The sequence below is a fragment of the Topomyia yanbarensis genome, chromosome 3 (genome assembly GCF_030247195.1).
Source record: "Topomyia yanbarensis strain Yona2022 chromosome 3, ASM3024719v1, whole genome shotgun sequence".
NCBI lineage: Eukaryota > Metazoa > Arthropoda > Insecta > Diptera > Culicidae > Topomyia > Topomyia yanbarensis.
The window spans coordinates 487768-509354 of record NC_080672.1 but is presented as its reverse complement, the minus strand read 5'-3'; the positions used below and the strand labels follow the sequence as shown (position 1 = coordinate 509354).

The following is a 21587-nucleotide window of genomic DNA, read 5'->3' as shown; positions in this document are numbered from 1 at the left end:
AATGTGCCTTATCAGCCATAGCTTTTGTGTTTCCAGTCCCAAAATCCCCATTTTTTTCATTTTGCAATCAGACCAAGGAGAACATTCCCAATCCTATTCTTCTATTAGGATATTTCAGTGCAATCTTCGCAAGTTGAAAGTGTGCCTTTCGTGCTTTGCCGAGCATGAAAGTGAATCTGACTTCAGTACAAAAAGGATTCAAAATTAAAATAAGGATTCATCTAATCGGATTTGTCTGCTCCACTTCCACGCAAGCAATTGCAAGTAAATTTAATTACCATCTTTTCATCTCTCTTTCCAACCAGCTACCAGCCAAAGGAAAAGTTTATTTCATCCCCGTACTAATAGGTCGGAAAACAAAAAAAACGGAACCTTCGACGAGCAGCGGAAATAATCCTATTACTGGGAAATTATTGACATAACTGTCATAATATGGCCATTCCATTTCATTGTAATGATGGGAAAAACCGTTCATTTCCTTGCTTCCATCCGACCTTTTCTTGCAAAAAAAATCCACAAACCTGCGTCCCAGCTTCCTTCGGTACCGGCAAACTGCAAGGAAGAAAGTGGTCGTTTTTCAGCATTCCTTCACATAGCATGAGAATGTGACTGCCTGCCGCTTTCCCCCCCTTTCGGTTCCATTTTTTTTTTTTGAAACTCTGATCCAGGTTTTCTTTCCATCCTCCACCGACAAGCGTAAGATTTGAAATTTCCCCTGAGCGAACACGACGCACTGAAAGCAGGAAGTTCGCTCCTGCTCCAAGGAGGTGAAATTATAGCGAGAAAAGTGCCACAAAGGAAAGCCCTTCATCAGCATTATCATCGACGATCCTCTCGACTTTTTTATTCGCATCCATTATTCAATTTTTTCGTCGTGCTCTCTTAACTCGCTATGTATAGTGTAAGGTAGTATTATATCTATCGCTTTCGCCTCCTATTTGCCCGCTATCTTGGCATGTTGGTCGTGCTGCACAAGCCCCGCTAAATCGAATATTTTTTGTTCCCATCTTCGTTTGGTCATCATTTAAGTCTATCGCCTGCTAAACAATGATTTTTTCCCTCGTCGCTAAGTGCCTACAGTTGATTCGATTGGATGAAAAAAAAGTATCATGAAAAATGAAAAAAGTATTTTAGCGCATATTTTTTTAACCACCATCACACGTACGGTTAGTCAGCAAAATTGTGGAGGAAAACGGAAGATAGGGAAAGTCTCAAACGGGTCAGGGTTTCCCAGTGTCCGTCGGTTCCTGCTGGTTCCGACTTGGCGGGTCATCGGGCAATGCATATTTATCGTTATCCCTGCTGCGCTTTTTGAACCACCGTCGGACGTGGGTCGTTGGCGCTAGACTATGTAGGAACAGTCGATCTTCGTTGGGCTGCTGCTGCTGCTGCTGGTGTCCTTGATGACGGCTGACCGCATTGTCCCAGGAGGAGTAATAGCGAAGAAGATTGTCTGAAAAAGGGTAAAAATTGCTTTGGTTACACTCTTGAAAGGCAATTCGTTAATAAAAAAAATGTCAGGATTCAGGTACAGTAATGGTATTTTCGTTTTTGACAGTGCACTACACCGGTGTAGTCGGTGCTACACTCATTCAAACTTGGGTGTAATCAGTCTATCTCTTTCTTTGCACTACACCGGTGTAGCACCAAGAAAAAACGAAAACGCTATAAGTTCGGCTGTCAGTGTTTGCTATTGTGTGGTTTCATCTAGTTAGCCAGTTTTTGGACGGTACTCGTTGATGATGTTCGATTACGTTGCCCACGTAACCACATCGGTTTTAATATCGATTAAACTGAGTTACGCTGATTTCGTTTTTGAATTCGACCAATAGTTTCCTTACAGACTGTAGAAAAAAATCATAATTCCTAATGGAACAGCATTTCAAAGTCTCTTTGAAGAACTATTGCATTGTTTGAACTGTTGTTATATGCATATTTTTGCTTCATATCGTCACTAATGTTGAAATACACACTCTTCGAAAAAAAAATATTAGATACAATTGATAGAAACAACAACGCAATATCAAACGCATGAATTATGTTCATTTTGTGAGATGTGAAGTTACGATTTTCTCGAGACAGGTATCAGTAGAAACATCAGTAGGCCTTACCGTTTGGTTCGGTCATTACTAGCTCAGACTATTCACACACAAAAATCAATTGTATAGTGAGCTGTACTATCGAAAACGGACTCTTTTATCCTGTGGGTTTTCCACATTAAAAACGTCTCAGCTTCAATATTTTAAGTTCGATCAAGTATTCGAAGTTGCTTTCATGTAAATGTATTGCATCAGTCTATCTTCTCATCCTGACTATTCATTTATCTGAACCAAGATTCGTGACGTGTAGCAATTTGTGAAAAACCAAACGAAGTTAACAACACATAAGTCTACACTCTGCAATTACATAATATAAGACACTCTGTACTGATTATGTAGAGAACCACCAGCGAAACAGAATAGTTCTTTTCGCGGAGCAACACGTCATCAAGCGTGACAACGTTAGAGCCAGGCTCTTCGGAAATATAGACGAAGACATTATCGAGGTACTACTACATGATTTGGCGCAGTCCGTTCAAATACGACCTTCTTTTGATTCCGTTGTCGTTATCAAGAATACAAATCGCTTTGAACGTAATGCAGTTATAAATATATTATCAGTTAATGGGGTTTACAATCGTTTTTAAACAGCACTTCAAAAATGCTGAAAAAATGACAGAACGAATCATTTTAATTTTCTAATTAACAAAGCGAAATGAAAATTGTCACATTTTATAAAACCAAATTAAACGAACGAAAAATGAACAATGAACAATGAACAATGAACAATGAACAATGAACAATGAACAATGAACAATGAACAATGAACAATGAACAATGAACAATGAACAATGAACAATGAACAATGAACAATGAACAATGAACAATGAACAATGAACAATGAACAATGAACAATGAACAATGAACAATGAACAATGAACAATGAACAATGAACAATGAACAATGAACAATGAACAATGAACAATGATAAACGATGAACGATAAACGATAATCTGAACTGAACTGAAAACTGAAAACTGAAAACTGAAAACTGAAAACTGAAAACTGAAAACTGAAAACTGAAAACTGAAAACTGAAAACTGAAAACTGAAAACTGAAAACTGAAAACTGAAAACTGAAAACTGAAAACTGAAAACTGAAAACTGAAAACTGAAAACTGAAAACTGAAAACTGAAAACTGAAAACTGAAAACTGAAAACTGAAAACTGAAAACTGAAAACTGAAAACTGAAAACTGAAAACTGAAAACTGAAAACTGAAAACTGAAAACTGAAAACTGAAAACTGAAAACTGAAAACTGAAAACTGAAAACTGAAAACTGAAAACTGAAAACTGAAAACTGAAAACTGAAAACTGAAAACTGAAAACTGAAAACTGAAAACTGAAAACTGAAAACTGAAAACTGAAAACTGAAAACTGAAAACTGAAAACTGAAAACTGAAAACTGAAAACTGAAAACTGAAAACTGAAAACTGAAAACTGAAAACTGAAAACTGAAAACTGAAAACTGAAAACTGAAAACTGAAAACTGAAAACTGAAAACTGAAAACTGAAAACTGAAAACTGAAAACTGAAAACTGAAAACTGAAAACTGAAAACTGAAAACTGAAAACTGAAAACTGAAAACTGAAAACTGAAAACTGAAAACTGAAAACTGAAAACTGAAAACTGAAAACTGAAAACTGAAAACTGAAAACTGAAAACTGAAAACTGAAAACTGAAAACTGAAAACTGAAAACTGAAAACTGAAAACTGAAAACTGAAAACTGAAAACTGAAAACTGAAAACTGAAAACTGAAAACTGAAAACTGAAAACTGAAAACTGAAAACTGAAAACTGAAAACTGAAAACTGAAAACTGAAAACTGAAAACTGAAAACTGAAAACTGAAAACTGAAAACTGAAAACTGAAAACTGAAAACTGAAAACTGAAAACTGAAAACTGAAAACTGAAAACTGAAAACTGAAAACTGAAAACTGAAAACTGAAAACTGAAAACTGAAAACTGAAAACTGAAAACTGAAAACTGAAAACTGAAAACTGAAAACTGAAAACTGAAAACTGAAAACTGAAAACTGAAAACTGAAAACTGAAAACTGAAAACTGAAAACTGAAAACTGAAAACTGAAAACTGAAAACTGAAAACTGAAAACTGAAAACTGAAAACTGAAAACTGAAAACTGAAAACTGAAAACTGAAAACTGAAAACTGAAAACTGAAAACTGAAAACTGAAAACTGAAAACTGAAAACTGAAAACTGAAAACTGAAAACTGAAAACTGAAAACTGAAAACTGAAAACTGAAAACTGAAAACTGAAAACTGAAAACTGAAAACTGAAAACTGAAAACTGAAAACTGAAAACTGAAAACTGAAAACTGAAAACTGAAAACTGAAAACTGAAAACTGAAAACTGAAAACTGAAAACTGAAAACTGAAAACTGAAAACTGAAAACTGAAAACTGAAAACTGAAAACTGAAAACTGAAAACTGAAAACTGAAAACTGAAAACTGAAAACTGAAAACTGAAAACTGAAAACTGAAAACTGAAAACTGAAAACTGAAAACTGAAAACTGAAAACTGAAAACTGAAAACTGAAAACTGAAAACTGAAAACTGAAAACTGAAAACTGAAAACTGAAAACTGAAAACTGAAAACTGAAAACTGAAAACTGAAAACTGAAAACTGAAAACTGAAAACTGAAAACTGAAAACTGAAAACTGAAAACTGAAAACTGAAAACTGAAAACTGAAAACTGAAAACTGAAAACTGAAAACTGAAAACTGAAAACTGAAAACTGAAAACTGAAAACTGAAAACTGAAAACTGAAAACTGAAAACTGAAAACTGAAAACTGAAAACTGAAAACTGAAAACTGAAAACTGAAAACTGAAAACTGAAAACTGAAAACTGAAAACTGAAAACTGAAAACTGAAAACTGAAAACTGAAAACTGAAAACTGAAAACTGAAAACTGAAAACTGAAAACTGAAAACTGAAAACTGAAAACTGAAAACTGAAAACTGAAAACTGAAAACTGAAAACTGAAAACTGAAAACTGAAAACTGAAAACTGAAAACTGAAAACTGAAAACTGAAAACTGAAAACTGAAAACTGAAAACTGAAAACTGAAAACTGAAAACTGAAAACTGAAAACTGAAAACTGAAAACTGAAAACTGAAAACTGAAAACTGAAAACTGAAAACTGAAAACTGAAAACTGAAAACTGAAAACTGAAAACTGAAAACTGAAAACTGAAAACTGAAAACTGAAAACTGAAAACTGAAAACTGAAAACTGAAAACTGAAAACTGAAAACTGAAAACTGAAAACTGAAAACTGAAAACTGAAAACTGAAAACTGAAAACTGAAAACTGAAAACTAAAAACTGAAAACTGAAAACTGAAAACTGAAAACTGAAAACTGAAAACTGAAAACTGAAAACTAAAAACTGAAAACTGAAAACTGAAAACTGAAAACTGAAAACTGAAAACTGAAAGCTGAAAGCTGAAAACTGAAAACTGAAAACTGAAAACTGAAAACTGAAAACTGAAAACTAAAAACTGAAAAATGAAAACTGAAAACTGAAAATGGAAAATGGAAAACGGAAAACTTAAAATGGAAAACGGAAAATGGAAAACGGAAAACGGAAAGCGGAAAACGGAAAATTGATTTAAAAAGAAAGTGAGAATGGAAATTCGAAAATCGAGAATCGAGAATCGAGAATCGAGAATCGAGAATCGAGAATCGAGAATCGAGAACGAAAATCGAGAATCGAGAATTGAGAATCGAGAATCGAGAATCGAGAATCGAGAATCGAGAATCGAGAATCGAGAATCGAGAATCGAAAATCGAGAATCGAGAATCGAGAATCGAGAATCGAGAATCGAGAATCGAGAATCGAGAATCGAGAATCGAGAATCGAGAATCGAGAATCGAGAATCGAGAATCGAGAATCGAGAATCGAGAATCGAGAATCGAGAATCGAGAATCGAGAATCGAGAATCGAGAATCGAGAATCGAGAATCGAGAATCGAGAATCGAGAATCGAGAATCGAGAATCGAGAATCGAGAATCGAGAATCGAGAATCGAGAATCGAGAATCGAGAATCGAGAATCGAGAATCGAGAATCGAGAATCGAGAATCGAGAATCGAGAATCGAGAATCGAGAATCGAGAATCGAGAATCGAGAATCGAGAATCGAGAATCGAGAATCGAGAATCGAGAATCGAGAATCGAGAATCGAGAATCGAGAATCGAGAATCGAGAATCAAGAATCGAGAATCGAGAATCGAGAATCGAGAATCGAGAAACGAAAATCAAAAATCAAAAATCCTTTAAGAATACAAAGAAACGTTTTCAAATTTAAGAATACAAAGAAAAGCTTTCTGTTCAGTTAATACTTATTTTAGGCTTCTCAAAATTATTTCATATTCTCTTCACAAATCAAATTGAAAATTTTTCCATTGTAGTTTGTTTACCCTCCTCGAATTGTTATTTTGTTCTTTTCGTATTGGTGGTTTTCCATTGATAAAAAACCTCAATTAAGCATCTTTCTAGATATTTTATCGTTATTGACCGTGAGGATATTCTTAAAATTATACTCTTAGACCACAGTTCTCTGGTGGCTGAACGCTCAAAGACACCTAAATTTTGAACCACGCGCGACTTCAAGAAAAAGTTATAGTAGAATTCCTTCTCCTACTAAATCTTTCCCACCTCCAGAGTCACTTGTGGAGTGAGATTCCCTTTCCTTCTACATTCTACGTTCGAATCTGGCCGGCGCCGGATTTGATCTATTCACAACTTGGAATTACATCGAAGAATGATTTTATAATCCCAAGCATTAAAATCTACTTATTTTCAGTACAATTTCAGCTAGTCCCAATCAATAGCGGAGTTGAAACCAGGGGTAATCGGACAAGCTTCAGCTCAATAACAGTGATTACTATTCGACTGATTACATTTTATCGTTGAAATTCCCTTCTTTTATTCATGAGCTGTTCATTTAGTTTTTTTTTAATTTTGATATTCGATGTTAACGGCTGTAGATGTAGTGAAGTATTATCTAAGCTACTAATATATCTGACGATTAAAATAAGCACACCGAAGTCACGCATTTTGTACAATATTACCCTCTCCTTAGCCCCAGAAATCGATTGTTTGCCTTCAAATACCCTGTGTAAAATATTTGTTTCCTTACCCCACTAAATAATAGTTTAAAGACTTACTAATTACAATACTCACTGTAACGCTTGTGCTGCTGCTGAATGGCCGTATGGTCCGGATTGGGTGCCTCCTCTAGCTCCTTTAAATGTCGCTGTAGAACCTGCTGCTGATGGCGCAGCCGGGCTAACTTCTGTTTGATGCGAACGTTTTTCACCACGCAACCCTGCGGTATGTACATCTAACAAACGTAATATGGAACGAAAAAGCCAAAACGATTAAAATCAAGGGGCACTGAGCGGTAAATTGCAAACCATGCATCACGCGATTAGCGATGTACGTTTACCATAATGCAAAGAAGTACATATAAGCGATGACAAGCGGGTAAATCGATTGACATAATGGAGCCGGTTGTTACTCTGGCCTGGGTTCCAAATCGCTCACCACATGAAAATTGTAACAGAAACTGAACGAACAAGTCAAAGCATCGGTCGTCAAGTCATTCTTCACCAAGAAAGGCATCCCTTTAATTTAGGTACGGCAATTTTCACACACAAAGTGCAAACGAATCGATCTATGTTCCTCGTACCAGTAGGCTATGCCATTCTAAGAACAGACCCCGAGTCAGGTTCATGCCCCGCCCGGAATGGGATCAAAGAAGGCTACGCTAGCGGTGAACACAGCCGAATGAAGTAACGAAAATAGATGCCAATCAAGACTCCGTGTGTGTGTGTGTGTGTGGTCTGTCCAAGGATTGAGAGGAACATACGGATAAGGTACCAACCAACAACAGGAGATGGTTGTTCCCCACACCCATTCTGCAACTTTGCGGGAGTGAACTTTCACTGCTCCGTGCCACGGACTCGAGTGTAATATATTGCCCAGGAAAACCCGGATCATACCTGGAATGATGTCAGCAACGGTGTAAAACAGTGTGGCGCCGTCGCGCTGAGAAATTACGATGAGTTCAAATGTCGTGCATATTGGCCATGTCGGGGAGTAGCACAGGGTCGTTGTTATAAGCCGGGCAGGGTTAGCGCAAATTGTAACTAACCTTTAATTTATTAGGTTCCCCTACATTCAATTTAAACAGCTTCCATTCGCTCTGTTGGAGTACACAGTTTTCGTGAATGAAATAAGCTACGAATCGCATATGAATTTACCCCTTTGCGGACCGCACAAAAACAATTTCCAGTTGATGGTGAACGTGCAAAGGTGACAAAACAGGACCGAACTGGTGTCCTTTCAGCGATGATGTCCCGTTATTAAATGTGGTCTGCTGCAAGTCAAAGTCAGCGAACCACGCAACCTACCTGGAGCAGGCAGTAGGCGACGCTCTAGCTGTTATACGTGTTGTTGTTGTTGTTGTCAACCAATGACGGCGCTTTTCCTTCCGTTATTACACATTACCAACATACCTACGTACAAGCACCGAAGCTGATTGTTTTCCCGTGACCGAACAGGAATTCTCCACCAAGCGCTCTGTCTTGAATGGCAACGGGGGTGAGTAATAATTGCCACCATTGGAACGTGCTGGTGAAAAGGGGATGGAAAAGGTGTGGGAGTCGATTTCACAAAGCGTTTTGTTGTGAACAGAAATACGAAGCACCTCTCTGCTGGAGGAACGCCGCCGAGGTGAGTGAAGTGAAGAGTTGGTACGGTACGGTACACTACATACGGTCGAATGCTATACAAAACCGTAGCGACCTGGGGTTTGATATTATGATTTATTAGACCACAAATTGTGCCAACTCCGGCAGTTTATTTATTTTACCTTTTGTGGCGAACGGTCAGTAATATTTCGACTTGCTCGCTGTGGGTGGGTGTGTGTGTAGCATTTCAGTGAGTAAATTCAATGGGGTCCCGTGAACCTTCGGTAAGAGTAGTCATCTAAGCTATATAATAACCCTCTGCTGTTGCTCGATGGGGGTACGAGTGGTGGGGGGCGCGTGACTCGAGCAAATGAAAAATGTCGTTCCTGGCCAATAAAACCAGTGTTCCGCATTAGCGGTTTCGGTTGTGCTGTTCGCTAAGGGGTTTACACACCTAAGTTTTGCATTTATGGTGGATTTATGTCGACCTTTTCGGGCAGATTTGGCGGATCACTTTGTATAGTTTGTAGAAGTACTTTTGTACTGTTTGTGTATGTTGGAGACAAAAGCTGTCACGAATACAAATTAAATTAAACTTAAAAATCAATTTGTCAAGCATAGTTCATTTACTACTTCTCTCCCATTATCAATCAGCATTGACCGTAAAACAGACACGGTGTGACTGAGTTGATGTAATTTTCCGCACTCAAGGTAGGTAGCAGCTGTGGCCAGTCGACAGAAAGCAGTGTTTAACTTTTCTACTTTCCAAAGTTTGCAGTTTCGGACGAAAAAAACGGGAAAGCAAGACAGACTATTGCTGGCGTTTTTTTAATGAACATTCGTTGTAAGTCTCCGGCACATAATTAAAATTCTGGGAGATGCTGTAGAAAGAGGCGTTCGACCAGCAGGAAACCGGATAGGAGAACATTTCCCGGGAGAACACGGTACTCTCGAAGAAAAGTAAATGATAGATTAATGAGACGAGCGCTAGAAAGATGATGATTGGAAAGATTAGTAATAAAATGGTATAAGAAAATGGAAATGTGAAGAGGGAGCTCATTAGCGTGACGTGAAGTGGAAACGTATGGTGAGGGGTATATGTTGCAACTGGATAATTGGGAACGAGTTTCGGATTACATATTCTATGTTTATCTTTTGATTCCATATTCATCAGTATGTCGTATTATTCCCTCGGTATGATACTGTACCTTCACGCTTTTCCACTAAAACAGTATTACAGTGATTATATCACATATAAGCTTTGAGTTTAGTTAAGCTTCATTGTGATCAAATTTAGTACTTAACTTGGCGACCTTTACTACCCACTTAGCCGTGTTCGAAACAATACACAAAGTGGGTTTACGCTCGCAATCTCCCAAACATGATAGCAACCCGGCGATATCTATCATTTATATATTTAAAAACACTGTCTCAAACCAAGGCCGTATTAAGACCACTCGGGGCCCCTGGGCACTGTTGAACGGAGGGTAAATAGCTGTTCTCCATGCCACTCAAAGAATTTTCCAAATTTGATCCAAGTAGGTCAACAAAGCAGTCTGTATGGGAAACATTATAAAAATATATGAAGAAAATTTTCCACCAGGTGGTATTATACAGTGACTCTATCATGCGATGGATTTCCAAAAAAAAACCTGTTTTAATCCACCTAGTGGTGCAATTGTGCTTTTCTCATTTATCAAAGCTATGGTTTAATAGCTAGTTACGTTCAATGTAACATTGTGGAAATATCTTTTGCATTCTTATTACACTTGGTAAGTATATACGGGTGTATGTCTGCCACGAACCTGATGAGCAACATTTGGACGCTGACACACTTGAAACAAACAAATCTATAGGGTAAGGTGGGGCAAATCCGACCTAGTAAATGGTTTTTGGTTGCAAAATGCTTATTTTACATCGGATCAAGTCGTTTTATATACCTATTTAAAGGTTTGACTTTTGGGCAACTTCCTATCCTTGGGAAAACTTTGAGATGCAAGCGTTTTATAAAAAACTACAAGGGGCAGCCCTATGGGGTTGCACGAACTGTAGACGTAGGACTATACTGCTTAATGTAAAATATTTATTTTCTTAGTACTTAGTGTGTGGGAAAAAACATCCGGACCGGTGAAGAAAAATCAAATTTTAGACAATATAATCATATCTCATGTGTAGAACAAGCTTTCTAGTTGCTCTCAAACAGATCCTAAAAGTTCAAACACCCATGGATAACCCCAAGTTTGTAGATGTGTTTCGATGTCACAGGATTGTAAAATGGTTAATATTACGTCATGAAAATTCAATTCTTCCGTGACAATTTTTTTTTGCCTGCAAAATGACCTGTGTGTATGCAAAGCTCATGATTTGTTGGGATATTAGCATTGATCGGAAAATGCTTTCCAACGCTGCGCATTGCATACATACAGGACATTTTGCAGGTCACCAGAAGCTGTTCATTTTAACACCGCCAGATGTTCATTTTACCCACTCGCTATAAACATGTCTCATTTTTGGACATGTTTAGAAATCAAGAATTATGTTTGAAAAAATGTGTTTATGACGAAGTATTTTTACCAGATATGTACAAAACATGTCTAACAAGAAACATAAGGTGATTGTAATATCTCATTCACTTATTAGTTAGAAAATAATGACTTTGCTTAACGTGTTCATTTTACCGCCAGTTCCCCTACCTACCAACACATTCGCCCCAAATATTGAACCCAAGCGTACAATGCAAAATGAGTCAACGCTGATGATGATCGGTAGAATGAAAGAGACAACTAGTACCACCACTATTAGCGCATTTCACCAAAATTCTACGCGGCCTTTCCCGATTGAAAAGAACGGCCACGCTTAGCCCATCTGTCATAATATCGTGATTTTGCATAGCGAAGGGCTGAATGATAACACATAATTTTGTTCCAAAAAACAGCCCTGCGTTATGCAACACTTTGTGCAGGTTGATTATATCAGTTGCAAGTGGGGCCAAATTCACCAAGTTCCGTAAAATTCCTTTTAAATTACAGAATTGATAAAATTGCTTAGATGAGCTAAACTAATTAATCAATTCCTGTTTTAAAAACTGTCCTTGCGTTTAAACCAAAATGGGAAGCTTATTACTACCACTACATTACTTAATTTCAAGCGCAAATAGCAAATACATGTGCTAGTTAAACCAAAAATTTACTGGCAACATTACAGCGGCATTTAGGAAGCAGTTGGAGCGGTCGCCTGTTGGACGACACAAGGCAGCGTCCCCGCACAGCCAGTGTAACGGACTTTCAGCTCAGCTACACTGGTTGTAAAAAACAGAGCGCAGTGATCTGCTTCGCCAGCCGTTCAACAGGGAACTGAGCGTGTCTGGCCAAGTCCGTTCTTTAAATAGTCGATGATGACGTCATTCACAGAAGCGTTGCGCGCTAGGTATACCAATCCGTCGTATAGGGCTTGGGAAGCGCTATCTTCTGTGTGTTAATGCGCGATATTTTGACAAGGTTGTATATTATTTAATTTTTTAATGCTATGATACCAAAAATCTTTGGGTTTATCTATTGGAATCTATTCTTAGAAGTATTTCGGGGCGATTTGTGCAAAAAATTTGAAAATTTATCGTGAGATGGCTGAATTATATGCGTTTAAAATTGGACCACTTTTCGTTACATACCATTTTTGTAGAATTTGCAGAGTGCACCCCCATATCGAAAACAAAGACGTAGTCCTACGTCAAAAAGTTCATTTTTGCTGTTTTCAAAAATGGTGGGGTAAACCACACCGCCTATGTTTTTGGTTGATTTAATACAGATACTACCCAAATTTTATGGGTTTTCAATGATAAATCAATGAATGTTATTGAATTGTAACATAAAAAAAATGGAATTTAATATCAATCTTGGAATGTCAAAATCACGAGCAGTAACACGTAAAGATGTTCATCGGAGCATTTTCTCGACGAAAACTCTATTCATCACGTTGTTGTGTCTTTCGTTTGTAATTATGAACAATTGTGCAAAAAATAATAAAGGCATATTACCAATGTGCTTAAAAATAAAAAAAAATATATTTCAATTTGATAAATAAACATTTTCTTAGCAAAACAGCGGTCGGATTTTCCCCACTATTTACAGGTCGGATTTGCCCCACCGCGTCATTTTTCGTTACGATGCAATTAAAAACTGCAAGCGGCAGTCCTATGGGGTTGCACGAATTGCAGACGTAGGACTATACTACTTAATGTAAAATATTTATTTTCTGTGCATTTAGAGTAATATTAAATCAAATATATTTCTTACGTATAGTTTTAGCACAACCAATCAACATCGAATATTACATATTGAATCAAACCTTCTTGGTTATCAGGTCATTTCATTTGTAGTAGGTGATCAAATCCGATTAAACTTATTTGAGAAGATCTGAAGAAAGAAGATGCTCCATGGAACGCCGTGCTTTTCCCATCTGTCATAATATCGTGATTTTGCATAACGAAGGGCTGAATGATAACACATGGTGTTTCAAAAAACAGCCCTACGTTATGCAATGCGTTGTGCAGGTTGATTATACCAGTTGCAAGTGGTGCCAAATTCACCACGTTCAGTATAATTCAAAAATTCTTTTTAGATTACAGAATTGATAAAATTGGTTAAATGAGTTAAACTAATCAATCAAATTCTGCTTTAAAAACTGTCCTTGAGTTTTAACCAAAATGGGAGGCTTATTTCTAGCACTACATTACTTAATTTCAAGCGCAACAAATTAGATATACCTACCTAAACATTCGCCTCAAACATTGAACTCAAGCGCACAATGCAAAATGAGTCAACGCTGATAATGAAGGGTAGAGCGAAAGAGACAACTAGTACCACGACACTATGTTAACCGTGTTTGCAGCTCGAATGTACAAGCGATTTTGTGTACGAATAATTGTGTGCTAGAAACGAGCACAACACAAAAGATAGCATTGTGTTTGAACGGACAAGCTCAGTCGCTGTCACTAGGTAGCGTACATCCACAGGCAGTGTAACGGACTTCTAACTCAGCTACACTGGCTGTGAAAACACACAGCGCAGTGACCTGCTCCGTCTGACGTTCAACAGGCAACTGAGCTGGTGCGGCCAAATGTGTTCTTTAAATAGTCAATGATGACGTCATTCATAGAAGTGTAGCGCGCTAGGTACACAAATCTGTCGTGCTGGACTTGGGAAGCGCTATCTTCTGTGTGTAAATGCGCGATGTTTTGACTAGGTTGTACATTATTTAAATTTTTAATGCCATGATATCAAAAATCTTTGGGTTTATCTATTGGAATCTATTCTTAGAAGTATTTCGGGGCGATGTGAGCAAAAAATTTGAAAATTTACATACCATTTTTGTAGAATTTGCAAAGTGCACCCCCCCCCCCCCCCCCCCCATCGAAAACAAAGACGTAATCCTACGTCAAAAAAATTATGAAAAAAGTTGGACTAAATTCATCAATGCACTTTGTAGGGCTTTAATCAGAGAATTTAAACCCACTTACATTTTTTATGCAATCACTTTAACAATCAGAAATATCCTGTAGTCAATGATGCACAAAAATCAAATCAAAAATTGTAAAAACACACTTATTGTCGTTCGAGCATCTCAATGTAGATTAATAAAATGCTGTCATACCACCATTATGATTATTTTCGATGCTCTACACGACAACATTGATATTAGTTCGCGTAGTGCTTCCGATTTTCGATAACAGAGGGGGTCGGGTTTACCCAAGGGTCGGATTTGCCCCACCTTACCCTACCAAATATATAAATGCGGAACACGAAGAAATCAGTTTTCCCTAAAACCGAACAAAGTCAGCTACACTTTCAAGCAAATGAGATTCTGTATTTTCAGAGGTTGGCAATGTTGTAGCGAACCGACTTGTCTGAATGTGATTTGCCTTTCTCATATAGAAAGGTTATGCAATCACTCAGAAAATCATCAACCTAACCTAGTTGGTAAATCGATTGCCTTGTACGCAGCGCAACCGGGCTCGAGTCTTTACCCTGCACATAGGGTTAGAAATTTTTCATAAGAGATTTTTCTAACCCGAAGAGGCGAATGACCTTAAGGTTAAAACCTCTATAATCGAAATAAAAAAATCAACCTAATCCCGATTTTCTTTATTTTTTGACTTTTATAAGTTTTCTGTATATCAACAGGGGCGTAGATAGGGGTATGCAGTGAGAGGTTGCCCCCCACATTGCACACACTTCCCTGAGCCCCCTCCTTCTCACTTCCCCTCAACGCCCACCAAACAGATCCCCCTCATACGTGCACCTTACGTACCCTCTTCAGACCCACCCCTTTCTCATCCCAAACACCTTCACCCAGTAGGCATACCCCGATAGGGTGGGGGTGGTTCGGTTGTGAGTTATTCTTCACCTTGCCACACACTCCCCCGCGTGATAAAATAAATTAGTAGAAAGACAACATTGAGTTAATGCTAATTAGGCTAATTAAATATTATGTATTTTTGTTTCCAGCATAAAATTTCCTGGTGGGTCTGAAATTTCGATTTCGAAATTGAAAGTGTCGATGAAAACACCGCACGGCTAGCTCACCTGCAGTATCTCTCAGGGTCGGCAACCGCTCTCGGGAGGACTAACAGTACCCAAAATCAATCGACGTTAATTTAATACAAAGTGGAGCGAAACAATAAAAGACCATCCAATGGAAATAGACTCTCTATGAAAAAACGACTACATAAGAATTTTACATTTATTGAATGGCCATATATGCGGTTCGTTTCGGCGCCGATCGACGTACGTTGGGGCCCTGGACGATCTCCGATGATGGATGGAGAGAGAGAGAAAGAGGTAGGAGTTGACGTACCTTGGCACTCTTCACGGACGCCAGCGGCGACAGCCTTTTAGCTCTGCTATATTCCGGGCGGCTGGCGGCGGTTAATACGGTGACGCAGGCGAGTTCGTGGACGAAAAGATGTGGATCGCCTTCAAAGCGGTGTCGGTAGGCACCACGTGGGTATTCCCGTTGTTGGTCGCAACTTTCGACGGTTTTTCTCGACGATTCTGGGGCCGTCTATTTCTTGGCATCCGTCCCGGTGCAGGCAGCGGTGATTATTTAGGATCGTTAACGAGTGCGGTGCGAGATCACCGACATTTATCTCGAAGCACTGCTCGACGGTTCTTTTGACTCTTGGCACACGCTGAGGGTAATATTATTTTTCTTGCTGATAGCTTGATTCCCTAAACCAGAATGATCTCGATCGTTATCAGTGCTTTCCCAGGGACTCTTTTCGCTCTCTATCCCTTTCTCTCTGCTGATCTTCCTCTCTCTCCCTTCCGGATACAGTGGTTCTGCTGGTAATTTTTTTATCCTCCTTACCCAGCTCAAATAGAAACGAGAAATTAACAGAATGTGGTACTAGAATTAAGATTATTTGTTCTTTTATCGGTTGCGTATATTAGGGTGGCTCCCTATGGCCTTTGATTTAATTTTCTATATTTATGTACAGATTGCCACTGTTCATGGAATACGGTTGCTTGGCGGGTTTATTTTACTGCTCCTGAAGGGAGCATGTACTAAGCCCCAACGTCTGGTCTGCACGTTCCGGGGTGGGCGCAAAAGACCTCTTTTTCTCGCTCATCATTCTGCTTCCCCGCATTTTCATGAACAATGACAAGTTGGACATATTTTTATGCTTTTGGTGTATATATTTTTAGGGTAGTTATAGTTAGTGTTCACTTATTCTATGTTAAACAAAAAATACATATACAGCTTCCAAAAATTTTATAAACTAACGACAATGCAATGAGAGTCTAACAAGAACAAAACAAAATTACCTTACGCACTAAAACACTTACATACTAACGTGGATGGACAAATATTGTTCCGAAAACTGGTTGCTCGGTAACAAAATGAACGTATTACGTAATACGCATTAACCTCATTTAATAAAAACCAGTGAAAAAATTAGTTTGAAATGATTTTGAGTTTGAAACCACCTTAAAATTTAAATTAGTTTAAAATATCTTAACAAGTTGAAAATTTTCGGCTGTGTGCGGACCCCCACGGGTCCTCCTCCTTGATCTGCCGCTGTTTTCAAGTGACATAGTATCTTAAGTTCGTGGCTGTTGATCCATAGTACATATGGTCGGTGTTAAGTCAGACCGAACTAAGTCGCAAAACATCATAAAATGAGATAATAATAATTCTGGATAAAGAATTTCTTCAGCTACATTCGACTTTTGCCTGATTTGAAATATGTAACGATAAACAAGAATTATGACAAAAAATAATTTCCGATTGTAACCCGTTTTTCTCGAAATCAAAATTTTGTCACTTAGTCCGGTCTAACGTAACACCGACCATATATTGAACACAACCAGCCGTGGAATCGTAGTTTCGCAAAATGAGAAAGGCACAATTGCACCACTAAGGTGAATTCTAGGTGAAACTAGACAAAGGTCCGATCAAATTCATGTAATAACGACAGCTGGATAAATATGAATTATTGGTCAATCGGCTCCTTTTAGTATAACTAAAAATTTCGTAGGGATATTTAAAAGGTTTAATGATCAAAATTTGGTCGATTTAAGCTTATGTTCACGGTATTCAAACTTAAAAACTTTATTTTCCTGCGTGCAGAAAGATACCTCTTTTTGCCTTTCTCATATAAAGGCTATACAAACACTGTAAAAATCGACTTTTTAACCGAGGCCCGGAGGGCCGAGTGTCATACACCATTCGATTCAGTTCGTCGAGATCGGCAAATGTCTGTGTGTGTATGTGTGTGTGTCATTTAAACTCACACAATTTTCTCAGAGATGGCTGAACCGATTTTCGCAAACTTAGTTTCATCTGAAAGGTATAACGCTCCCATAAGCTGCTATTGAATTTTTAGTTGATCCGACTTCCGGTTCCGGTGTTACGGGTTGAAGAGTGCGGTCACACAGCAAATTCCCATATAAACTGGTACAACCATGATGTTCAAATGATGTAAAACATATTAAAATTGATGAAACATTACTCTAGTTTGCGGGTCTGGATCACTAATGATCAATCAAAGCAGCTTTGACCACATTGGCCACCTATGACGGATCATGACGCCCCCGGGGAACCCTCCAAGTTCCTAAGCTAATATCACACCCATTCTCTAACAAATTCTCTACCGATTTTTACAAACTTGATTTCAAATGAAAGATACAGTAATACCATTGACTGCTGCTGAATTTCATTCGGTTCTGACTCTTGCTTCCGGAGTTACAGGGGTGTTAGTAAGGATACACTGGAATTTCCCATATAAATCGGTACAATCGTAATACCTCAGAGGCTAAAAACTATTGAAATGGTCACCAAATTACTTCTAATCGCAGATCTAGATCACTGATTGCCAATCAAACATTCTTTGAATATATTGTCCACTATCGACGATTCCGGAAGTCCGGTATTCCGGGCATATTCCACAATTCAAGTCACATCGCTTCTTCGGTGAGGACTGAACCGATTTTCTCAAACCAAGTCTCAAATGGAAGGCAAAATATGCAGTTGAGTATTGCAAAAAGGTGCTCTTATATATACTTACCAAGTGTAATAAGAATGAAAGACATTTCCATAATGTTATATTGTACGAACCAGCTATTAAATCATAGTTTGGAGAAATGAGAAAGGCACAATTGCACCTCTAGGTGGATTAAAACAGGTTTTTGATTTTGACATTTGCTCTTCAGTTATAAAAGTGTGGTCCAAGCAAGAAAAGCAACACAGCAAAATTTTGCACACGTATCGCCTGAATCCGAACTACTTCCACGAAAAGTTAGCGAAATCTTTAAAAGTAACCAATGCCAACCGGAAGGGAAAAGTAACCGGCATTTTGAAGCATTTGAAGTTGTCAAAGTTCACACAGAAATATCTGATTCGGCAAGCTTTCTGTACATGTGGTTTGAAAAGTCACATTTTCATTGCAATTAAGACCTTCAACCAGAAAATTTACATGAAAGCGTACATGAAAAACCGTTTGCTACCTTTCATTAAGCAACACAATCGTTCTATGCTGTTTTAGCCTAAGTTTGAATACTACCAATACGGAAAAAGGCATTTAGAGGTATGCCGCCAACAACGTCCGGGTGGAGCACAAGGACAGGAACCCTTCCTACACAATAGTGCACGGCCCATTCGAGGACTGTTAGTCCATCGTCAAACGGAACCTGATGAAGACCCATAACTGTTTAAGTAAACTGACTGTGGCGAATAAAGCACATGTGTTGATGATCCGATATCTGGTTATGGAAACACCTCTCTGGCGTCTGTGGTAGGCACTCTGTGCGGACAGAGACCGGCGGAAAATAAACGAAAAAAAAATTGAAATAAAAATCACTTGAATTAGCACATAGTGTATTCTACTACAGAGAACTATTCCTTATTTTGAGTTTTAAGCGTTTCGGCGTTCGAAAAATCTACAAGGATGTAGGGGGCCCTTATACTGGACCCCCTGTCCAGTAGGGGAGAGAGGGTAACAGTGGATCAGCAGGAACTATGAAACATTCGCAATAAAATCACAATGCATGATCGGAATCGTCTAATTCCCTCATATTTCACAATTTCTAATTCTTTACACGTGTTGCTATATTTTGGAAGAGATCTGATAACTCTATCTCTTTTAATGGATATTTGTTTGTTTTGTGATAGCCAGAGTAAATTTGCAATGATAAACATTATTCCATCTTTATGAATTACCATTCATTGAATAAATGTTTAGTCTATTGCTATTTATAGCAAATTTTATGCTCAACATTTGCCGCGAACAAAGTTTTTTGGTAACTACTCATGGTTCTGTGTGATTTCACAATTTTCATGAATAGACCCATTGGGTAACTGTGAAACGATGGCGTATGGGGAACAGTGATTTTTGTTTGTTTTTGTGGTCTGTCTCAAAATGTCAATGGGTTCCGATTTTCCACACTAAATACTACTCATATAGTGCAAAATTAGTAAATTTGGCCAAATTTTGTAGAAATTGTCTCTTATTTCAGGATTGCAGCTAATATGCATATATGGTGGTTCGATGTTATGCGATGATATAGTGGATTCTTTCGTAAACAAACGATTTTCGCCTCAATATAACTTTAATTCAAAGCGTTAGGATCATTCTTCGTCAAAACAAAAGAATAAAATTTATAAGTAGAATATTTCACTATAGACGACATCGTGTTTCATAGTTCCTACCCATGGGGCACACTGATACGTTTTACCACCAACTGTTTATTATCCAAAAAAATTTATTTCCCGTGAATTTTACCAGCTGGAAAAAATATATGTATTAGTTAACAATATAGTGGCACTATGTATCACTTTTGATTACACAAATAACATGTATTATCATCAAAATTAAATTGTAGAAAAAATGTGTTTCGTTGTTACCCTCTCTCCCCTAATTTCTCACAACAGCCCTGGATATTAAATCTATTCAATGTCTTTATTTTCAATTTAGTGATAAGCTTTGTTTAACGTGGCATTCAATGTTAAACTCGTAGGCAGTTGGAGACCTTTCTGTAAGCTTAAAAACCTGTTTTAATCCACCTTGTGATGCAATTGCGCCTTTCTCATTTATCCAAACTGTGATTCATTAGCTGGTTTTGTTCAATAGAATTGTGGAAATGTCTATTATATTCTTATTTCACTTAGCACGTATCCCACGACTACCAAGTACGAAAGTAGACGCAGGCTCACTTTAAACAAAAAGTATAGGGGAGACCGGGGCTAGTATGCGGTGTTTTCAGTTTCCATTTTTATCGCTTCGATGTAGATAGATCTTGCAAAATAGAACATGCGGCTGTAGCCAACATCCCTGAATTTTATCACAGTGTTTGTTGCGTTGTCTTTGTTTTTATATATAGACAAAAATGTGTGACGCGGAAATCCCACCAATTTACCCCGGCCTCGGAGGTATGTATAAATACGCCAGAAAATGGAGATTCGATTATATCAAAGGTTCGTGCTGAATGTCTTTTCAATAAAATTGTGTATTAACCGACAATTGTCAATATATTTCAGTCTCAATACCCCGGCATTTTACTTTGACGCGTATTCCATATTCAAAAGCATATTTTCGAAATTCTTCAGGCGATTGGCCGAAGTAAATATCCCCTGCATTGACGAGGTACACAAAGTTTTACTTTGGTGTGAATTCCAAAAATAAAAATATTTAACGACTATATTTTGTACTGTAAGGGGCCGTACACTAATTACGTAAGGTTTTTTTAGAGCTTTTCAACCTCCCCCTCCCCCCAGATAAGAGTTCGTAAGATTTTGGTGAACTCCCCCTCCCCCTACATAGGATCTTATCATGGTTATCGTAATTAAAAAATCGAATTGTTAATTCATCAAATAATACGATAGCGAAAACGATATGTATAGAATTATTACAAGAACTTATGACAACATTCAACTGTAATAATCTGCAAAATTTTAATTGCATGCCAATCTCGCCCAGTAGAAAGAATAACTGTTGTCAGATATTCAGTAACTTCAATTTGGTCCACATGATCTGCTTTGCTATATTCCACTTCCTTTGAATCTATTTTCTTGTGATGTAGAATTTAAAAGAGTTTATAACCTCTTCTGGCATGAATTTATTCTGAGTTCCAGCTGTGACACTTATCGTACGCATAGCTCCGAGTTAACCATCTTCGAATTTTCATGAATTAAAATACAGTTCACACCCTGGAAATAATCGACATTCAAGATCTTTGACAATCGCATGTTAGAACATTTTTTCAGATACCTTGCGGGTTT

At 37.8% G+C, this 21587-nt stretch overlaps 1 protein-coding gene across 3 annotated transcripts in view; it reads right to left on the bottom strand.

Moving 5' to 3' along the window:
* Window positions 1-822: 822 nt before the first annotated feature.
* Window positions 823-21587, bottom strand: part of LOC131692703 (fibrillin-2-like) — a 250397-nt gene continuing 229632 nt past the window's right edge. The window contains exons 12-14 of one of the 3 annotated variants that reach the window (XR_009306042.1): window positions 7303-7462; window positions 1154-1453; window positions 823-1074 (exon numbers count right to left, since the gene is read on the bottom strand). Coding sequence is in view for 1 of the 3 variants with exons in the window: in XM_058979903.1 (XP_058835886.1) it covers window positions 1221-1453; window positions 7303-7462 (393 nt within the window). In the remaining 2 variants the exon portion in view is untranslated. Of the gene's footprint in view, window positions 1454-7302; window positions 7463-21587 lie in introns of all 3 variants that reach the window. The other 2 variants (XR_009306041.1, XM_058979903.1) reach the window with 2 other exon arrangements.